This window comes from Lissotriton vulgaris, chromosome 11 (genome assembly GCF_964263255.1).
Source record: "Lissotriton vulgaris chromosome 11, aLisVul1.2, whole genome shotgun sequence".
In the NCBI taxonomy this organism is placed as follows: domain Eukaryota; kingdom Metazoa; phylum Chordata; class Amphibia; order Caudata; family Salamandridae; genus Lissotriton; species Lissotriton vulgaris.
In genome coordinates, this window is record NC_141699.1 from 979276314 (window position 1) to 979298174 (window position 21861).

At 46.4% G+C, this 21861-nt stretch overlaps 1 protein-coding gene across 1 annotated transcript in view; it reads right to left on the bottom strand.

Annotated features, from left to right (window-relative positions):
- Positions 1-638: 638 nt before the first annotated feature.
- LOC147683804 (arylacetamide deacetylase-like) overlaps positions 639-21861 on the bottom strand; it is a 159158-nt gene continuing 137935 nt past the window's right edge. The window contains exon 5 of the mRNA XM_086944202.1: positions 639-1861. Coding sequence (XP_086800328.1) covers positions 1253-1861 — 609 coding nt within the window. The 3' untranslated portion in view covers positions 639-1252. The remainder of the gene's footprint in view (positions 1862-21861) is intronic.

Consider the following 21861-nt stretch of genomic DNA (forward strand, 5'->3'; position numbering starts at 1 on the left):
ATCAGTTGCATCAGACTAAAGAAGGGCGTCTATTAATGTGTTATGGTACTGCATTTCTCTGAACACCTTTTCAAGCAATTACGTCTGACTACAGCCACACATCTTGAAGTGTATTGTGGAAATGCATCTTTGTGAAAGATCTTTTCTGAGCCTGCATCCATCTCGAACATGCCAAACCTCCTAACTTTGCCAATGCTTGTTACATCTTGGCAGGCTTGCAGTCTACTATGGCGCAAATTAATGTTGATAGAATGTGACATCATCGCTAAGGAGCTTCATCAGAGAGGCAGCTTGATATAATATTTGAATCCGTTTCTGGGATAGGAAAAATCCAGTTGGCTGCAGAAGGGTGAGAACCTCTCTGCTCAGAACAGAGGATGCTGTGATCCCACCCCTATCTGAAGAAGCAATGGAGGTGACCGGAACAATGTGGTCCAAATAGATGACATCCATTTATAGTAAAGACCGCTCTATCATATAAATAAGCTTTTTTTAAGTTCAGAGTGCAGGCCTGTAACTGAATGTGCCTCTTTATAAGTTGGTACTTTTTAGAGCGAAAACCTTCACACACACAAACACACACATCAACGCACAATGCAATGAAGTGATACTTTCTGTTACAAACCAGAGCGAGTGGCTTTGTTGTTTACGCATTGCTTTGCTCTTTCATGTCTCAATGATATGCCATGAATCAGCAAGGGGCGAGTTCCTACATTCATAAACTGCGAATGTCTGTGTTTATACTTGTAGCAATTTCCTAATACAAGAAAAATGAATATCTAACTATTGTATTTCTCTATGTGCAATATAATAAACGTGATAGGAAACAAAGGGCTTCTTATCACACAAATTCATTATCTAAAAAAATATGTTATTACCTATTTTCTAAAACAAGGCATGCCAGTGTTATGTGGTACAAACTACATTGTAATGTAGAAAGTATATTTCCCAACAATAACATGATTGGACGGAAGGTCATTAGGCAAAATCATATACTACATGGTAATCACCAAGCCCAGCATGTAATGTTATGCAAAAAGTGAAGAGCAATTTGATATTTATACTTTAAGAGACTTACATTACAATTGTTCACCTTATTTATGATTTTTAGAAAACCTTTTCACAATCATTGACAAGCATACCAATGTATTCCCTAATCGGGCTCCTTCTGCATTCAAATGTAATATCTTATTGACAATATTCAGTGTCAAAAGTATATTTTCCAATAAAGTGCGTTGCTAATTGATGTTTTTTACAGGTTGTCATTCAGCCAGATAATGTAGTTATTGAGCATTCTCATTCCAAGTGATTGCTCTGTCGGAGAGGTAACCAAGGTCATCATTCCGTGAAATGCATTGTCATAGTGGTCATGAATAGCTTGCACACCTGCCTGCTTGAGTCTCGCTGCATACATAAACCCATCATCTCTTAGGACATCATGCATACAGGTAAGTATATATGTTAGGGGCAATTTGCTCAATTTTTCATCATCAACCAAAAGAGGTGCGGCCCTTGGATCTGTAATCTGAGGATACTTTTTCAGAAATTCTGATCTTCCATCTTTTGGGCTGTGATAAACATGATCTTTTTTCAGCTCTTCAGGCAAGAGGTTACTCCAGTTTGCAAATTTAATAAGATTGTTTGATTCTGAAGTGATATGTGTGTTGGATGCCATGGCTTCAATCAAAGACTTGTCAGTGGCAAAGTATGTACTCCAGGCCCTGGCCATGTTTTTCCTCGAAAGACCAGGCATGTCACTATTATCGCGATATGAAGGGGTGTCCAGGTCAATGTTCTGCAGTGCAGGGTAGATCAAAGCTTGAACTTTAGGCTTAACATCAACTTCACTGTCCTCTTGTAGCTGTAACGACAATATTTTGACATTTGTTTAGATTCCAGCCTATCTTAATCAGTTACAAAAAAACGGCAATAGGATCACTAAATGATCTATTACATAACAATACTGCTAAAAAGAGATAATGTCTTATGTACAAAAATAATTGAAAACACATGGATCATACATGGCTGCGCACATCTTTACCCAACTATTCACTACCTAATGCAAACTGTTCACTGAAAGATGTAACTCATGTTAATATGCTTAAATACAATGCGAGTAATGCCTGGAACTATGACTGATAGAAAATGGTACTTGGTCTCAGCCAAGAGTTATCAAATTATTAGAAATAAATGTAGTGCCTGTGCTGTTCACTATATTTTAACCTCTCAGTGATTGTTTGTATAATAGACAGGCACTCCAGTTACTACAAGTTATTGTACAAAAATGATTACAAATATTTGGTTCACATGCACACATCGAGCCACATTGAGGAAATTAACTAGCAATAGACTTCATTTTAAAAAGTAAGAGGGGTCAGAATTTAATATGATCCTGAGGTAACGGGTCTGTATATATGGTCTGTTCTGCAAAGGACTAAGGGGCATATTACCAACAACTAGCGATAATTATCGCTATGTTGGTTTAGCGGTGATATTTTTATCGCCGAGCTGCAGCGATTTTTATCGCTAAGGAACCTTGCTATTATCAAGGTTTATCTCCTAAGCGATAAAAATCGTCCGAAATGCATGAATATCGCTGAAAAGTCAGCAATATTCGTGCATTACCCAGCTAATGCTCTTAACCATGTTATCCACCTACCATTGGATAACATGGCTAAGAACTGCTCAGGGAAAGGTGTTAGCTTTTGGAGATATTCGCAATTAGTGCGAATATCACCAAAAGTTGATAATAGGAGATAGCGATGTTAGCGACTGTTTCCAGTCGCTAACATCTTGGCACGCCCACTTTGCATGTCATTAGTGATAAATATCACTGACATGCAAAGCGGGCCCAAGATGGTCGTTATCTCCTACTAGCTGTCGCTAACTGGTGTTAGCGACAGCTAGGTAATAGGGAGATAATTTTATCTCCGCTTTCTTGGCTTTTAAAGCCAAAAAATCGGAGATAAACCCCCTTGATAATATGCCCCTAAGATCTTTAGGTAATGGGTTGATCTTGTGGAACAAGAAATATTTTTGAAAGAAGAGATGGTGCACTCTTGGTTAGTTGATAAGGTGAGATGGTCTCTTGTTAAGAGTATTCTGGTACCGCCACCCATCCAAAATATAAGGTGTTATGATCTGCCAGCAGATCGAGTGTAGAGAGTATTGAGTAAATAGTATTTTGGATAGGAATCATTTGGATTGGATAGCTTGTGGGATAGCTCAGTGTATACAGATAGTCAGGGCTCTGGGTGAGAAAATGGGTGACAAGTTAGATTTATCTTACCACAAACCCGAAAGCAGGATATTAATTTGCAGCAATATTTAGTGCAAAATACTGACAACTACTGTAAGGTATACATTTATTATGCTTGACTCCACATGTATGTACATTATTTAAATATTTTCCATGCATGTGTGCCTTGACAAAGGGCTGATTCCCAAAGGTAACTTTTGAGTAAGTTTACTACTTTTTGGCAGTTCACAAACTCAGAGTGTAAAGTTACTCATTAAGTGTATCTTGCATGTCTCTACCTCGTGAAAAAGGGTGTAGATCCAAATTTATGAGTATAGTTTTACTGCCAAAGAAGTAGTGAGTCCAGCACCACATATGACCACAGGTACTGCAACACCATACCATAGAAAATCATGGAGCTAGAGACTAAAGAAAACTGTTAGAACCGGCTGTCTCTAGTTGGCAGAGGTATACACTTCTGACAAATAGGAACACTCCTTTTCTAGTCAGGGCAAGGGGATCACACCCTTTGATAACCCCTGCTCACCCCCTTGGTAGCTTGGCAGAGCAGAACAGGCTTATCTCAGAGGCTGTGCGTTAAGCAATTATGACCACATACAGTAATACCGTGAATGCACTACAAATGGACACGACACAGTAGTATTATAAAAATAAGAATTTTTATATAAGGCTTAGCACAAGACCAAAATAACGACAAACTGTACACAATCGGAATAAATACGTTGGGAAGGAAAAAAGGATAGTTCAAAGGTAGTTTCTTCTTTAGCACAAAGTTTTTAGTATCAATGCAAATCTTCTTCTTGGCAATGCAGTTCTTAGCAACAGGGTAACCCGCACGGGGGCTACACGACGTTAAGGCAAAGTTAATCCAAAGGTTCGGCGTCGACCGCGAGGAGCGCTACGTCAAGCCTGGAGTCACACGGACCCCCAACAACACAGTACCTTAGGAAAATGAAGCACACGATGATCAGCGGCGTCGAGCAATCCGGCGTCGCGTCTTCGGTGTCGATCTGGCCTCAGCAGGCGTCGTCGTTGATGATGCGGTTGCACAGAGTGAGCAGCGCTCACGGCGTCGAAGGGCACACAGGTGATGCGATCAGCAGCGGTGCAGACACGAGGTCCTCTGGAGCTAGAGCCGTACTCCCACTCACTGGCGTTGCTGCTGGCGTCGGTCGGGCCCAGCGTCCCGTCGTCGTGATTGCTGATTCTTTCAGAGGTGCTGGATTCACGGTTCCAGCAAAATAGCACTTTAAGCAGATGAAGTCCTTTAGCCCTGTGACTTCAGCAGGAGACTGGCACTCTTCCAGTCCTTGGAGATTTTCTTAGCAAGCGTGAGAGTACACACACAGTTCCTCTCTCCTGGTTCCTTGGCAAAAATAAAGAAGCACTGCAGGATTCCCCCAACAACAGCACACTGGCAGAAGGGGTAGGCAGTCCTTAGATCAGCAGGCCTCTTGTCCTTGGTTACAGGGTTCCTTGTCAGAAGTGATCTAAATTCTTGGTTCAGGGGTCCTACTTTTATACCCCTTTTCGTCTTTGATCCCTTTGTCCATGCCGGGGGTTTCCCAACATCCTGGGTCCGTTGTGGGTGGAGCCAGGCAGAAGCACCTGGCCTATGCACTGAGCAGGGCTGGGTCCTCAGACGCCCAGCAGGAGGTGGAGCCAGCATTGACACTGGCAGGAGCAGAGCTATCGGCCACCTGGCAGGAGGTGGGGCTAGGATCGTCCATGGCAGGCACAGAGCCATCAGCTGCTTGGCAGGAGGTGGAGCCTGCATTGTATCAGGCAAGGCAGGCTATCAACAACTACTCTCCCCCTACTCTCAACGTAACTGTCCCACTCATCCCACACTGACTCATCCAGACCTGGGGAGCCACCCAGCTCCTGTCACACACACGCAAAACCAGCAGAAACCAGATATGGTTAGACAAGAAAATAGACACCTTCTAAAAGTGCTATTTTCGAACCCAGAGTCCAAAAACCATCCACACCAACGGATGCGTAATTAAACCCCGAGTTCAGGGATACCAAACTCGACATTGCACCATGCTCTCCGAGCCAGCGAGGATCATAGTACTAATAATCCCGGCGGCCCATTCTAATCAATGGAGAGCAGGCTACCTCGCAATAGTGAAGGACCAAGATGGTGGTAATTCACTATCAGGACATGCCAACTTGGTCAGGCGTGTCCTACCTCAGACTTACAATGCACCCTGCCCGAAGGCCTACCATAGGGGCGACTAACATGAAGCCAAGGGAAGGTTTGGAGGGCTGGCAAGTAGGTATACTTGCGCGGCCGGCGTGACAGCACGAGGCTGCACGTGGGTCTCGCAATGACCGACCCGTAGACATTCTTTTACGAGGCCGCTCCTGTGGGTGGCACAACACGTGCTGCAAGCCCACAAGCGGCATTTGCGTTTACAAGCCCCGGCACTCTGGGTGCACTAGACGAGGGACTGATAGTAAACCAAATAAGCCAAACATGGATACAATAGATACATCAATTTAACATAGGGAGCACTTGCGCTATGGCACTGATCAGCAGTGACACGGCGCCCAAAGCATATACCAGCAAAACATCGTAAAACAGTAGAGGCAAAACAGAAAAAATGGAGGAGAGACTCAAGCCAATGATGTCAGGTCTAACACGTGTCCCCTCCAGCTGAAATGTGGGGAGAACTACCCTTGACCTAGGGAGTTCTCTTCACTAAGGCGGAAAAATCTGGACAGACCATCAGCATTGGCGTGATCTGTACCAGGGCGGTGTTCCACCGTAAAGTCCATCCCCTGGAGAGAAATGGACCACCTCAACAGTTTCAGATTCTCACCCCTCATCTGCATCAACCATCTGAGGGGCCTGTGGTCTGTCTGAACCCGGAAGTGAGTCCCAAACAGGTAGGGTCTTAGCTTCTTCAGCGCCCAGACCACAGCAAATGCTTCTCTCTCTATCGCACTCCACCTCGTTTCCCTGGGAAGTAACCTCCTACTGATGAAGGCTACAGGCAAGTCTCGGCCCTCTTCATTCACCTGAGCTAGAACAGCCCCCACGCCATGCTCTGAAGCGTCCGTCTGAACAATGAATTCTTTCGAAAAGTCGGGTGCCTGGGGTATAGGTGCTGTGCACATTGCAGTTTTCAGGGTGTCAAAGGCCGTTTGACAGGCATCAGTCCAGATCACGTTTCGTGGCTGCTTCCTGGAAGTCAGCGACGTCAAGGGGTGCACGATGTTACCGTAATCCTTGACAAACCTCCTGTAGTAACCCGTGAGTCCTAGGAAGGCTCTCACCTGAGTTTGGGTTTTGGGCGGCGCCCAAGCCAGGATGGTATCAATCTTGGGTTGCAGGGGGGCAACCTTACCGCTCCCTACTTGGTGCCCCAAGTACACCACCGAACCCTGCCCAATCTGGCACTTACTGGCTTTGATGGTGAGGCCTGCTCCGCGCAGGGCCAACAACACTTCCTGGAGGTGGCGCAAGTGTTCCTCCCAGCTGGCGCTGAACACTGCGATGTCGTCCAGGTAGGCGGCACTGAAATCCTCCAGTCCAGCCAAGACCTGGTTGACCAACCTCTGGAAGGTGGCAGGGGCATTCTTCATCCCAAAGGGCATCACCCGGAACTGGTATAGCCCATCTGGTGTGGAGAATGCTGACCTCTCCTTTGCCCCATCAGTCAAGGCGATCTGCCAGTACCCAGACGTTAAATCAAACGTACTAAGGTATCGGGCAGCCCCCAACCGATCGATGAGCTCATCAGCTCTGGGGATGGGGTGCGCGTCAGTCTTCGTGACCGAATTGAGCCCTTGGTAATCCACGCAGAACCGGAGTTCCGGTGAAGCACCAGGCGCTGCAGCCTTCGGGACCAAGACCACTGGGCTGGCCCAAGGACTGCTAGAGGACTCAATCACCCCTAACGCGAACATCTTGGAGACCTCCTCCTTAATGTACGCTCTGACCTTGTCAGTCACCCTGTAAGCCTTGTGCTTCACAGGAGGGCTGTCTCCGGTGTCAACGTCATGGACACACCAATGCGTGACACCCGGAACCAAGGAAAACAGATCCGGGAATTGTCCCAACAGTTGGCGACAATCCTGTTTCTGCTCAAGGGTCAGTGTGTCAGAGAGGACCACACCATCCACCGACCCATCTTGCTCTTTAGCACACAGGAGGTCAGGAAGAGGCTCACTCTCCTCCTCCGTTCCATCATCTGTAGCTAGGAGCATGCCCACTTCGGACCTTTCTAAGTGGGGCTTCAAGCGGTTGATATGCAGGACCCGCAAGGGGTTCCTGGGAGATTTCAAGTCCACCAGGTAGGTGACATCGCTCTTCTTCTCCACAACCTTAAACGGTCCAGTCCACCTGTCCTTGAGCGCACAAGGTTCCACAGGGGACATGACCCACACTTCCTGACCAGGCTGAAGCTCTACCAGAGTGGCATTCCGGTCGTACCAACGCTTCATCTCCTCCTGGCTGGCCTCCAGATTTGCCTGAGCAAGTTCTCTGAAGCGCCGAGTCTGGTTCCGAAAGGCCAGCATGTAGCTGTATACATCCTGGGGAGGTTTCCTGGGAGATTGCTCCCAGCCTTCCTTGACCAGACTCAAAGGCCCTCTTACCGGGTGACCGTATAAGAGCTCAAAGGGGCTGAACCCTAGAGACTTCTGCGGTACCTCACGGTAAGCAAACAACAGGCATGGCAAGAGGACGTCCCATTTCCGCCTCATTGGTTCTTCAAGACCCATAATCATGCCTTTCAGGGTCCGGTTGAATCTCTCAACCAGCCCATTTCCTTGAGGATGGTAAGGAGTGGTGAACTTGTAGGTTACCCCACACTCCTTCCATAGGGACTTCATATAGTTCGAAATGAAGTTGGTGCCTCGGTCCGACACCACCTCTCTGGGGAACCCCATCCGGGAGAAAACACCCATCAGTGCCCGTCCCACCACGGGGGCCGTCACTGTTCTGAGAGGGATGGCTTCCGGGTACCTCGTGGCATGGTCCACCAAGACCAGGATGAACCTGTTGCCCAGGGCTGTCTTGGGGTCCAGGGGCCCAACAATGTCAATACCCACCCGGTCAAAGGGGGTACTGACCACTGGAAAAGGTTGGAGGGGAGCCTTCCGCTTCCTTCCGCTCTTCCCACTTGCCTGGCAAGTGTGACAAGTCTTGCAGTGGATGTCTACATCCCTTCGCATCTGAGGCCAATAAAAATGGGTGACAAGCCTGTCATAGGTCTTGTCCTGCCCCAGATGTCCAGCTAACGGAACGTCATGAGCCAAACCCAGTAGGAAGGCTCTGAAGCGCTGGGGTACCACCAGCACACGGGCTGACCCAGGCTCAGCAGCCTTAGGCTCGCTATTCAGGAGGTCGTTCTCCCAGTACACAAAATGTGACCCTGACTGATCACCTGAGGATTGGGCTGAGGCCTGCTGCCTCATGCCCACAAGAGAAGGGCACACTTTCTGTTCCGCACAGAATTCCTCCCTGGAGGGACCACCATCCTGCTGCCAATGGGTCAGCTCGGGCAGATCTCCCAGTTCGGCAATTTGTTCCCCTGTGGGCTCCAGGGCATCCCCCTCGGGGTCTACCTCCTTCTGGACCACGAGAACTACGGGGGCCGGTTTCCCGCGCCTCCTGCCTCTTCTCTTCACAGCTGGGTCCTGGGCCGTACTTTCAGGCTCCGGGACCCCATCAACACCCTTACTCGCTGTCATGGATCGAGTGGTTGCACACACCCACGCTGGCACGCCCAACATTTTCAAGTGCGCCTCCCTCTCCACCTTAGCCCAAGGGGAGTCTTCTAAATCATTGCCCAGGAGACAATCGACAGGCATGGCGGGCCTCACAGCAACCTGAAGAGTACCTGAAACTCCCCCCCATTCAAAGGAAACCTGAGCCACCTCACACTCTTTCTCAGAGTTTTCGGCAGCTATCACGGGGTAGAATGCGTGGGGAACCACCTGCTCTCTAGACACCAAGTGACACTTGACAGCTGTCACACTCGCTCCGGTGTCTCTGAGAGCTTCCACTCTATGGCCATTAATGGTCACCCACTGCCTATATTTACTAGTGTTACTAGGCAGAGGGGGTGGAGGGACCATTTGCATGTCTCCTAGCGAGACCAGGGACATTTCTGCGGGACCCCTCCCACCATGGACAACCATCTTCTCCCCTCCCAGGGCTACACTCGCCAACTGACGGGGGGGTGCACGCGGCGGTGCATTCGAATCCTTTTTGGGACACTGGGGGTCATAAAACCGGTGTCCCACCTGCCCACAACCGTAGCAGGTTAGGGGGCCCCTATGAACAGGTTTACCCGTCGGGCCCCTGGCTTCTTCTCAGGGGGAGGCTGGGAACCTTTCCCTTGGTTCCCTTGTGGATTACTTTGGGGCCCTTTCTGAGACTCCTTCTGTTTTCCCTTGTCCCCCCCACTCTTCTGCTGGGGACCCTGCCCACCTTTGGCTGAGTCTCCCACTGGACCCTTGTGGACCCTGGTACTGACCCAGCAGTCCGCCTCCTCAGCAAGTTTTCTAGGGTTAGATATCTTGCTATCAATCAGGTGCTGGCGCAGCTCTGGAAAACAGTTATTAGACAAGTGCTCCCAAGCAAACAAATCATAAAGAGCTTCATAACTTTCCACTTTGCTGCCCTTTACCCAACCATCCATGGCTCTGCAAAAATAAGACACATATTCAACCCACGTCGTACCAGGCAACTTCTTACATTCTCTAAAAGCTTGTCTGTACTTCTCGGGGGTTAAGCCATACCGCAACATTAAAGCATCTTTCATATGAGCATACGACATCCTATCCGCAACAGGCATGTCTAACAGGGTATCTCTTCCCTCATTCACAAAGCGACCCCACAACCCCGCTCCCCAATCCTTCTCAGGGACCCGGTGGGCCAACAATGCTAACTCATATGCTTTAAACCATTGACCAATATCTTCATTCCTATTGTAATCTTTGATCACATCTTTCGGGAAGTAAAACTTACTTTCTGCAGGCTCGGATGGAATGCTGCCACCAGAGGGATTCAATTCTAACTTTTTAGCTTGGATATCCAGCTCCCTCAACCTGGCTTCACGCTCCAAAGCTAACTTCTCTCGTTCAAACTCTAGCTTTTTGATCTCCAAATCAGCTTCCCTTCTACCTCTTGCATTTTCTAACTCCAACTGCCCATTTATCTTTAGCCTTGCCATCTCCATGTTGTAAGCTCGCTCTTTCGCCCTTTCTTCTCTTTCTTCAGCGGAAAGACCTTTGGAGGAAACACTGCTTCCGGGAGAGGGCACAGGTCCATTCACTGGCACCTCCTCATCCCCTTCCTCTGTGGGTACCACCACCACATCAGAGGGATTTCTGGACTCCCACCAGGCCTGCAATGCTTTATAAAAATCATCTTTTCTTGAGAGGCCTGTGGTAGGAACTTTTAACTGGTCGCAAAAGTGTTTCAGCTCATCTTTCTTGTATTTCTTAAGCTTGCTCCTCTCGAACTCCTCCACAACAACGATAGCAGGGGCAGTGACTCCGTTGTCACTCATGGTTAAAACTGGCAGTGTTCAAAAAATCAAGTTTCAAGAAAGCGGAGAACAAAAATAGGATCCTCCCCAATTAGATTGTGACTGCGTTATGGTCTGCTTTCACTATGTAGCGCACACAAATCACTGTACATGGGTCATAAGTGCAAAGTCCAAAATCCTCACCGCTGACCCACCAATGTTAGAACCGGCTGTCTCTAGTTGGCAGAGGTATACACTTCTGACAAATAGGGACACTCCTTTTCTAGTCAGGGCAAGGGGATCACACCCTTTGATAACCCCTGCTCACCCCCTTGGTAGCTTGGCAGAGCAGAACAGGCTTATCTCAGAGGCTGTGCGTTAAGCAATTATGACCACATACAGTAATACCGTGAATGCACTACAAATGGACACGACACAGTAGTATTATAAAAATAAGAATTTTTATATAAGGCTTAGCACAAGACCAAAATAACGACAAACTGTACACAATCGGAATAAATACGTTGGGAAGGAAAAAAGGATAGTTCAAAGGTAGTTTCTTCTTTAGCACAAAGTTTTTAGTATCAAAGCAAATCTTCTTCTTGGCAATGCAGTTCTTAGCAACAGGGTAACCCGCACGGGGGCTACACGACGTTAAGGCAAAGTTAATCCAAAGGTTCGGCGTCGACCGCGAGGAGCGCTACGTCAAGCCTGGAGTCACACGGACCCCCAACAACACAGTACCTTAGGAAAATGAAGCACACGATGATCAGCGGCGTCGAGCAATCCGGCGTCGCGTCTTCGGTGTCGATCTGGCCTCAGCAGGCGTCGTCGTTGATGATGCGGTTGCACAGAGTGAGCAGCGCTCACGGCGTCGAAGGGCACACAGGTGATGCGATCAGCAGCGGTGCAGACACGAGGTCCTCTGGAGCTAGAGCCGTACTCCCACTCACTGGCGTTGCTGCTGGCGTCGGTCGGGCCCAGCGTCCGGTCGTCGTGCTTGCTGATTCTTTCAGAGGTGCTGGATTCACGGTTCCAGCAAAATAGCACTTTAAGCAGATGAAGTCCTTTAGCCCTGTGACTTCAGCAGGAGACTGGCACTCTTCCAGTCCTTGGAGATTTTCTTAGCAAGCGTGAGAGTACACACACAGTTCCTCTCTCCTGGTTCCTTGGCAAAAATAAAGAAGCACTGCAGGATTCCCCCAACAACAGCACACTGGCAGAAGGGGTAGGCAGTCCTTAGATCAGCAGGCCTCTTGTCCTTGGTTACAGGGTTCCTTGTAAGAAGTGATCTAAATTCTTGGTTCAGGGGTCCTACTTTTATACCCCTTTTCGTCTTTGATCCCTTTGTCCATGCCGGGGGTTTCCCAACATCCTGGGTCCGTTGTGGGTGGAGCCAGGCAGAAGCACCTGGCCTATTCACTGAGCAGGGCTGGGTCCTCAGACGCCCAGCAGGAGGTGGAGCCAGCATTGACACTGGCAGGAGCAGAGCTATCGGCCACCTGGCAGGAGGTGGGGCTAGGATCGTCCATGGCAGGCACAGAGCCATCAGCCGCTTGGCAGGAGGTGGAGCCGGCATTGTATCAGGCAAGGCAGGCTATCAACAACTACTCTCCCCCTACTCTCAACGTAACTGTCCCACTCATCCCACACTGACTCATCCAGACCTGGGGAGCCACCCAGCTCCTGTCACACACACGCAAAACCAGCAGAAACCAGATATGGTTAGACAAGAAAATAGACAACCTCTAAAAGTGCTATTTTCGAACCCAGAGTCCAAAAACCATCCACACCAACGGATGCGTAATTAAACCCCGAGTTCAGGGATACCAAACTCGACATTGCACCATGCTCTCCGAGCCAGCGAGGATCATAGTACTAATAATCCCGGCGGCCATTCTAATCAATGGAGAGCAGGCTACCTCGCAATAGTGAAGGACCAAGATGGTGGTAATTCACTATCAGGACATGCCAACTTGGTCAGGCGTGTCCTACCTCAGACTTACAATGCACCCTGCCCGAAGGCCTACCATAGGGGCGACTAACATGAAGCCAAGGGAAGGTTGGAGGGCTGGCAAGTAGGTATACTTGCGCGGCCGGCGTGACAGCACGAGGCTGCACGTGGGTCTCGCAATGACCGACCCGTAGACATTCTTTTACGAGGCCGCTCCTGTGGGTGGCACAACACGTGCTGCAAGCCCCCAAGCGGCATTTGCGTTTACAAGCCCCGGCACTCTGGGTGCACTAGACGAGGGACTGATAGTAAACCAAATAAGCCAAACATGGATACAATAGATACATCAATTTAACATAGGGAGCACTTGCGCTATGGCACTGATCAGCAGTGACACGGCGCCCAAAGCATATACCAGCAAAACATCGTAAAACAGTAGAGGCAAAACAGAAAAAATGGAGGAGAGACTCAAGCCAATGATGTCAGGTCTAACAAAAACCATAAGAAATAATTGTTAATTGAAATCATTTTAAATAGAGAAAAATAAGAATAAATGTATTGTAATGTTAACACAACTAAAAATAGTTTATGTTTAATATTTAATTACAACATTTTTAACAAGCATTTTTAAGGTGAAAAACAACTTAACTTAAAAAAAGTTATTGTTCCTTACATGTAATTTTATGTATCACTTTTAATAGTTAATAAAATATTAAAATCAATTTGAGGGTTTAATATTTAATTTCGTTTTCGGGAAAATATTTAAATGTAATTTAATATATGAAAATTAATTACAGAATTATTTAAAAATGAAGTTTATAGTGCTGTGACATTTTTCTTTTGATCTACATTTCAGCTAGATATAGTGAAATATTTTACACTAATTTGTTTTTATTTAAATAACCACATTTTTCATACTTTACCAATCAGACATCTCTGTTGACCTGTGGAATTCTCTATATGGTAAAGTAGACTTCACATCCCCAAAGATGTATGTGGGGGATGGCATTGTTATGTGATTTTCATCTTATGAGATGCTTTATAAATTCCCAGAGGAGGACTGAGGGGTAGCCTATGGAAGCACATGCTGGAAGGGATATTCTATTGGCCATAGATGCAGCTGGCCAGGTTACATATGGCACCATGAAAGAGTCCCGCATAACCAGATTTGGTCTTCCCCAGAGAATTATCACCTGACGTTCAGGGATAACCTGAAGCAGGCCCATCAGTCATAGGTGGGCTTTGTAAATACCTCTAGCAAGGAAATGGAAGGTTGAGTGGAGGATATTGAAGTAAAGGATTATGGAGGACTGTACAATTTGTTTATGTCGGAAAACGTCTTGACTAATTACTTTACAGACTTTACAGAGTTGTGCCAGAACAGGCTAACTTTGCCCAGAAAGCTTGGGAAAGAAGCTGACTTCCAGTGTAGCACCAGAGTGTCCAAGAAGGTACCTGGGAGGAACCACAGAAATTTAGTTCAAGACCCCCTCTACAGAAGGAAGGAAAGCAGTGATACCACACAGGAGATCTCCAAAGCACCCAGAAATAGTTTTCAGTGAAGGTAATTCAAATCCTCTTCAGAGCATAGGATGAAAGGGTTTAGTGGAAAGATGCATATGAGGCATGACTTTCTCCAGTCAGGGTACAAGAAGGGGGACACCATATGTTCCATGTATAAGCCCTACATTATGGGCACACAACTGCACTTGTGGTCATGTAGAGCGTAATACATATTAAGGAAAAATAACTTTTAGAATGTTACCTTTTCCCTGCTTGAACCTCCCAAAGCAACTTTATATTTCCCTTCGGTCACACAGGTGGCAGTGGCCCTAAATGAGATGTGAAAGCTGCTACCAGAATAGAAATAAAGGCCAGGGTGTGGGGAGTAGCCACAGACAAGGGGCTGCCCATTACCCTGAAGAAGCCTTTGGGTAGGTACCCAGGCTCCAGAAGGGGAGAAGACTTTCACCATTTTGGATTTTTTGAGTGAGGGGCACTGTGTAATTGTTTGCAGTAGGGTTGGCAGGAACTGCTGCAGAAGTTGTAAGGTTTCCCTTGGGAACTTTTTCTCCATTGGTTAGTGAGATGGCACTCCTAGACCTGAGGAAGAACAGAGGAGGACTGAAAATGCTATTGATGACCTGAAAGGGCCATGGAGGTTTGGCCCTGCTCCTTCTTGTACTCAGAAGTGCAGTCCAATGATCAGGAGGATGACCTCCTGTTCAAGATATAGGGACACATACAGCTAGAAGAGTCATTTCATGCAACTGCCCAGATGATCAGTTCCTACTGGACCTGCCTTGGACCCTGGACACTCCTGTTGGGGTCTGCCAGAGGGAGTCCAAACCCCCAAGTGCTGTTCCTGAGGTCAAGGAACCCTTGGCATGCGTCTGGATGGACTTCTCCTAGCACTTCTGAAAACCCAAAACTTAGAAACTGTTTAAACTTCAAGACCTCCGGAGGACTGAGACAAACCTGTCAAGCTGATCTCCCCAAAGTGTGTTGCCGCTGGGCTGAAGATTCAGGTTTCTCCTGCTTGGAGTTTCTTCACAGCAGCAAATTTGATTTAGCAGAACCTTGTGGAGAAGGTATCAGCCTTGTGGAGCCCTCTTCAGTTACAATCTGCAGCTTCTGAGGTCTGAAAAAGTTACTAAATGCAAAAGATGAAATCGTAACCAGGCAAAGGTTCTAAAAGTATCCATTTGGCAAGAGGACTTCCATGGGCGTGAACTTTAAATTTCTCAAGCTCTGAGCTTTTCCCACCAAAACCAATGGCTTCACTGGACATGTCCAATTGTTAACTAAATACATGGAGCCCTTTTTGGCTACAGCCTGTTGCCTTGCCCCGCTTGATTTGTTAACTTCCATTTTTAAGACAAAGCCCCAATGTTAAATCTCAGACACTGTCAAACTTGGTTTCTGTATCTGCCAATTGTTCCTTTGTATTTTGCCTCAAATCATGCTAATGTCTGAGTCTCCCTCTACCAGTTCACCAAGGTTGGCACTTTACCCTTTTAGTGCTATTTTTATTTCAAAATTTCTAAATGTATACCTCCATTTGTCCTTATTTAATTTTTGTTCTTTTGGTGTCATTATATTTATTAAAATGTACTCTATATTTCTAATTTGGTTTGAATTTTTATTGCACTGTGCTTATGACTTTATTACTCTTTTGCTATGTTGGTACTGCATGAATACTTTACACATTGCCCTAAGTTAGGTCGGTCGGGACTGTGCCATGCCTATCAGGTGTTGAGTTCAGGTTAATTTAGTGATTTTTGGATTCATATTATTATAGGTTACCCCCCTTGACTAATTATCCAATTTCTTAAAAGAATTTTGTGTACCTTCTCCACCTCCCTCTAGGAGAGGACTGAAGGAACTGTTGCACCAACTGCCAAGCGAGAGACGGAGAAGATTGCAAAAAGCCTGTGGGTGGACCCTGAGGAGAAATGAACTGAACTTGAAGGTACTCCTCCTCTACACTAGATGTAACTTTATTATGTACTTATGAGGAGTGCCAGGCATCCCCACATCTGCTCTCTTGATCAATTGGTACCACTGTTCTCAAAGGCGAAGATTGCACCATCCCATCCCTATTCCAGATCCTTAGTGCTACTGTTTCTCCCAGCAACTTAGGTTCAATCTCACCAAATCTCCTGGTTCACAACCACATTCCTGTCACCTCAGATCTGATAATGAGCCTCAGAGATGCTCGCTCACAACCAAGAACACAAAAGTACCAAAATGTATGCTTGAACGTAGCAGCATAGTAATACACGCTAAATTAATATCTTTCAGGGCCTTCAGAGATGCTGCTGTAACAGTGGCTCCTCTGAAGGCACAGAGATCTTCTCAGGGCTGGCAGAGATCTCTAAATATTTCGGGTTGTGGTCAAGCCAAGATGGCAGAGGGTGTAATCTCCACCACCCTGACAGATGTCAGGCCACCTACCATACTTTAAATGAGCCCCAAAAATCTGCCACCATCTGTGTCTTTCACTATAGATGTCCTATTTTCCATGTGTTTGTACCTCTCAGTATCTAAAGCTCCCCTTCACAGTGCCTAAGTCTCCCAATTATGTGTTTGTTTTACTAATTCTCTCTATTGTGTTGGTGTCCCACTACTGTGTCAATGTATTCAATTTCTTAATTTCTCTGTGCTCCTCCATTTAATTTCCCCATATTAACGTGCTTCAGTGTTAGCGTGTGTTTCAGTATATGGTCTGTACCTCACATTCACATTATCTGTGCCTCCTAATTTCCATTTTGGACTCAAAAACATACTGCATTGGCCCATAATCAAGAAACTGGGGACAATGCCAGTGAAGAGGAGTTGCAGTGCAGTCGGTGGTTCCTCAGATTAAATGTTACTGTAGGAAGCTGGGTTATTAGTAGGTGGGGGTATTCACCCTCAGCTAGTAATAATACAACAATCACTAATAGGTTTAGTCACGTTTCAGTAAATGAATCCTTGCTCAACCCTTGGTTGTTTAGAAAATGATCAGTCAGGCTTAACTTAGGAGACAGGTAATTGCTAAGCATTAAATATCACCAAAATAGTAAATAGGTAAATGACACAAAACAATAAAAACCCAACGCCAATTTATAAAAATACAATATTGTTATCTTCAAAACAACACCCAAATGACAAATATCCAATGTGTGGAACCAGAGATGTGAATTTTTAAAGATGAAAGCAAAAGTTTAGGTTTTTCTTGGAGCTTTTCTCTTGATTGCGAGTTTTATTCGACAACGGCGGCCTGCTGCATCACAATGCCCCGGTGAACCTTTGGATGTAATCGACCTAAATGGCGAGAAGCTCTAGAGCTTTCAGCCGGTCAAACTAGTGCTGTCAAACTTAGAAATCGGGTTGTTTCCGAGTTTCTTTGGGGAAAATAAGTATGTCCACCACTTAACGCCAAGGGTTCAGAGATTCTGGATTGCCTCTTTGGGGCTAGGACTCAAAAAGGCCACGTTACAACACATGCGATGCATCGCATGCCATTATAACGTGGTCATTACAACGACTGCGTTGTTACATCACATACCATTACAACGCAAGTTGTTACAACGACTTGCTTTACGGGTTGCTAGATGTTGGAAAAGTATAATTTACTATTCCAACTCCAGTCTGTGCAACAGTAGGGAACTTCTGCCCCCTACAGCAAGTCGTTCTAACAACGTGCGTTGTAATGTTTTGCGATGTAACAACACAGTCATTGTAATGACTGCGTTGTAGTGGCATGCGATGTATCGCATGCAATGTAAAAGATGTTTCCCCTAGGACTCACTTTCCCACAATGCATCTGCACAGTCCAGGAAGCATCCAGTTGAACTAATCAGCTAGGGTGATCCTCTTTTTGGCTTGGAAGGTGCCGTCTTACAGCTCTGTTGTATCTGTTGCTGAACAGGGAGTCCACTCCCTTTCCTTTGAGTCAGGCACAGTCCTTTCTTAGTGCAGTCTTTCAGAGTGTAGGCCTTCTACAGTGCAGTCCATGTGTCCAGCAGGTCATTCCTTCCCCTACTGCTTTTCCAGGCAGTGATCTGAAGAGCTTCTGCAGTTCTGCCATATCTAATGTAAATGTAAATGTACAGGAATTTATATAGCGCAAATCACCAAGCGGTTTCTAAGCGCTTGCTTAGGGAACCCGTCCTGGTATTCCCCTGTGAGATAACCCCGGCAGGGTATCCGCAAGGTGAAAGCCAGGCATCCCGCTGTGAGGGGCCGTTGTGGATATTAAGCAAGCTATTGCCCAGAGTCGCAGAGTGTGAACCCGTGAATCGAGTAGGCACCGGAGCGAGAATTGTCAAGTCCATGGACATTTTAGGACTCAAGACCCCGCCAAGCCGGGAATTGAACCCTGGTCCCGGACTGACCTCTGCTTCCAGGTCTGTCTCCTCTAACCAGTGAGCCACACTTCTCCACATCTATCCTCCATTCCAGGCTTGCAGGAAGGGGAATACCCCAACGAATTAGAACCATGCTTCCTACTGTGCTCTGACCACTTCCTGTGGAGTGTGGCATATTTTTGACTCAGGATGTGCTATTCTCCCCAAAATTAAAATGAAGAAAATCTTTCCTTGGTGTGTGTGTCTGTGTACGCCAACCCAGACATGTGGCTAACAACTGACTACACTCTCCTTTCATCGTCTCTCCTAATCTAATTATGGAGTCTCCCATCTGGTTAGAGATCAAGGAAGTGGGGGTGGTCTGGGTCCTGTCACATCGGTTTTCTGCCAAGGCTCCTGTCTTTGAAGTCAATCTTATCTAACCATTCACCTTCCTCTCCCTGGCTTCTACAGGAAGCAAACCTCTTCCCACCAAATAGCTGTATTGTTGTATCACCAGGTCTCTTCACACCTACTTGAGCAGCTTGGCTCAGGCTGTCAAAAGGCTGACCAATCAGAAGAGGCTGCTACAGGGCTGCTTTAGAGATCTCTAAATATTTCGGGTTGTGGTCAAGCCAAGATGGCAGAGGGTGTAATCTCCACCACCCTGACAGATGTCAGGCTACCTACCATACTTTAAATGAGCCCCAAAAATCTGCCACCATCTGTGTCTTTCATTATAGATGTCCTATTTTCCATGTGTTTGTACCTCTCAGTATCTAAAGCTCCCCTTCACAGTGCCTAAGTCTCCCAATTATGTGTTTGTTTTACTAATTCTCTCTATTGTGTTGGTGCCCCACTACTGTGTCAATGTATTCAATTTCTTAATTTCTCTGTTCTCCTCCATTTAATTTCCCCATATTAACGTGCTTCAGTGTTAGCGTGTGTTTCAGTATATGGTCTGTACCTCACATTCACACTATCTGTGCCTCCTAATTTCCATTTTGGACTCAAAAAACATACTGCATTGGCCCATAATCAAGAAACTGGGGACAATGCCAGTGAAGAGGAGTTGCAGTGCAGTCGGTGGTTCCTCAGATTAAATGTTACTGTAGGAAGCTGGGTTATTAGTGTGTGGGGGTATTCACCCTCAGCTAGTACTAATACAACAATCACTAATAGGTTTAGTCACGTTTCAGTAAATGAATCCTTGCTCAACCCTTGGTTGTTTAGAAAATGAGCAGTCAGGCTTAACTTAGGAGACAGGTAATTGCTAAGCATTAAATATCACCAAAATAGTAAATAGGTAAATGACACAAAACAATAAAAACCCAACGCCAATTTATAAAAATACAATATTGTTATCTTCAAAACAACACCCAAATGACAAATATCCAATGTGTGGAACCAGAGATGTGAATTTTTAAAGATGAAAGCAAAAGTTTAGGTTTTTCTTGGAGCTTTTCTCTTGATTGCGAGTTTTATTCGACAACGGCGGCCTGCTGCATCACAATGCCCCGGTGAACCTTTGGATGTAATCGACCTAAATGGTGAGAAGCTCTAGAGCTTTCAGCCGGTCAAACTAGTGCTGTCAAACTTAGAAATCGGGTTGTTTCCGAGTTTCTTTGGGGAAAATAAGTATGTCCACCACTTAACGCCAAGGGTTCAGAGATTCTGGATTGCCTCTTTGGGGCTAGGACTCGAAAAGGCCACGTTACAACACATGCGATGCATCGCATGCCATTACAACGTGGTCATTACAACGACTGCGTTGTTACATCGCATACCATTACAACGCAAGTTGTTACAACGACTTGCTTTACGGGTCGCTAGATGTTGGAAAAGTATAATTTACTATTCCAACTCCAGTCTGTGCAACAGTAGGGAACTTCTGCCCCCTACAGCAAGTCGTTCTAACAACGTGCGTTGTAATGTTTTGCGATGTAACACCACAGTCATTGTAATGACTGCGTTGTAGTGGCATGCGATGTAAAAGATGTTTCCCCTAGGACTCACTTTCCCACAATGCATCTGCACAGTCCAGGAAGCATCCAGTTGAACTAATCAGCTGGGGTGATCCTCTTTTTGGCTTGGCAGGTGCCGTCTTACAGCTCTGTTGTATCTGTTGCTGAACAGGGAGTCCACTCCCTTTCCTTTGAGTCAGGCACAGTCCTTTCTTAGTGGAGCCTTGTGAGTGCATCAAGTGCAGACTTTCAGAGTGTAGGCCTTCTACAGTGCAGTCCATGTGTCCAGCAGGTCATTCCTTCCACTACTGCTTTTCCAGGCAGTGATCTGAAGAGCTTCTGCAGTTCTGCCATATCTAATGTAAATGTACAGGAATTTATATAGCGCAAATCACCAAGCGGTTTCTAAGCGCTTGCTTAGGGAACCCGTCCTGGTATTCCCCTGTGAGATAACCCCGGCAGGGTATCCGCAAGGTGAAAGCCAGGATTCCCGCCGTGAGGGGCCGTTGTGGATATTAAGCAAGCTATTGCCCAGAGTCGCAGAGTGTGAACCCGTGAATCGAGTAGGCACCGGAGTGAGAATTGTCAAGTCCATGGACATTTTAGGACTCAAGACCCCGCCAAGCCGGGAATTGAACCCTGGTCCCGGGCTGACCTCTGCTTCCAGGTCTGTCTCCTCTAACCAGTGAGCCACACTTCTCCACATCTATCCTCCATTCCAGGCTTGCAGGAAGGGGAATACCCCAACGAATTGGAACCATGCTTCCTCCTATGCTCTGACCACTTCCTGTGGAGTGTGGCATATTTTTGACTCAGAATGTGCTATTCTCCCCAAAATTAAAATGAAGAAAATCTTTCCTTGGTGTGTGTGTCTGTGTACGCCAACCCAGAAATGTGGCTAACAACTTACTACACTCTCCTTTCATCGTCTCTCCTAATCTAATTATGGAGTCTCCCATCTGGTTAGAGATCAAGGAAGTGGGGGTGGTCTGGGTCCTGTCGCATCGGTTTTCTGCCAAGGCTCCTGTCTTTGAAGTCAATCTTATCTAACCATTCACCTTCCTCTCCCTGGCTTCTACAGGAAGCAAACCTCTTCCCACCAAATAGCTGTATTGTTGTATCACCAGGTCTCTTCACACCTACTTGAGCAGCTTGGCTCAGGCTGTCAAAAGGATGACCAATCAGAAGAGGCTGCTACAGGGCTGCTTTAGGTAACATCAGAATTGTAAGTTCCTAACCTACTTTCCTGTAATAGTTACAATAAACCTAACCATGGCAAGTCATTGTATTAATTGCAATCATTATTTTGATACTTTGAATAGTATTGTTAGCTAGCTCCAATGAAAAGATAGACTTTATT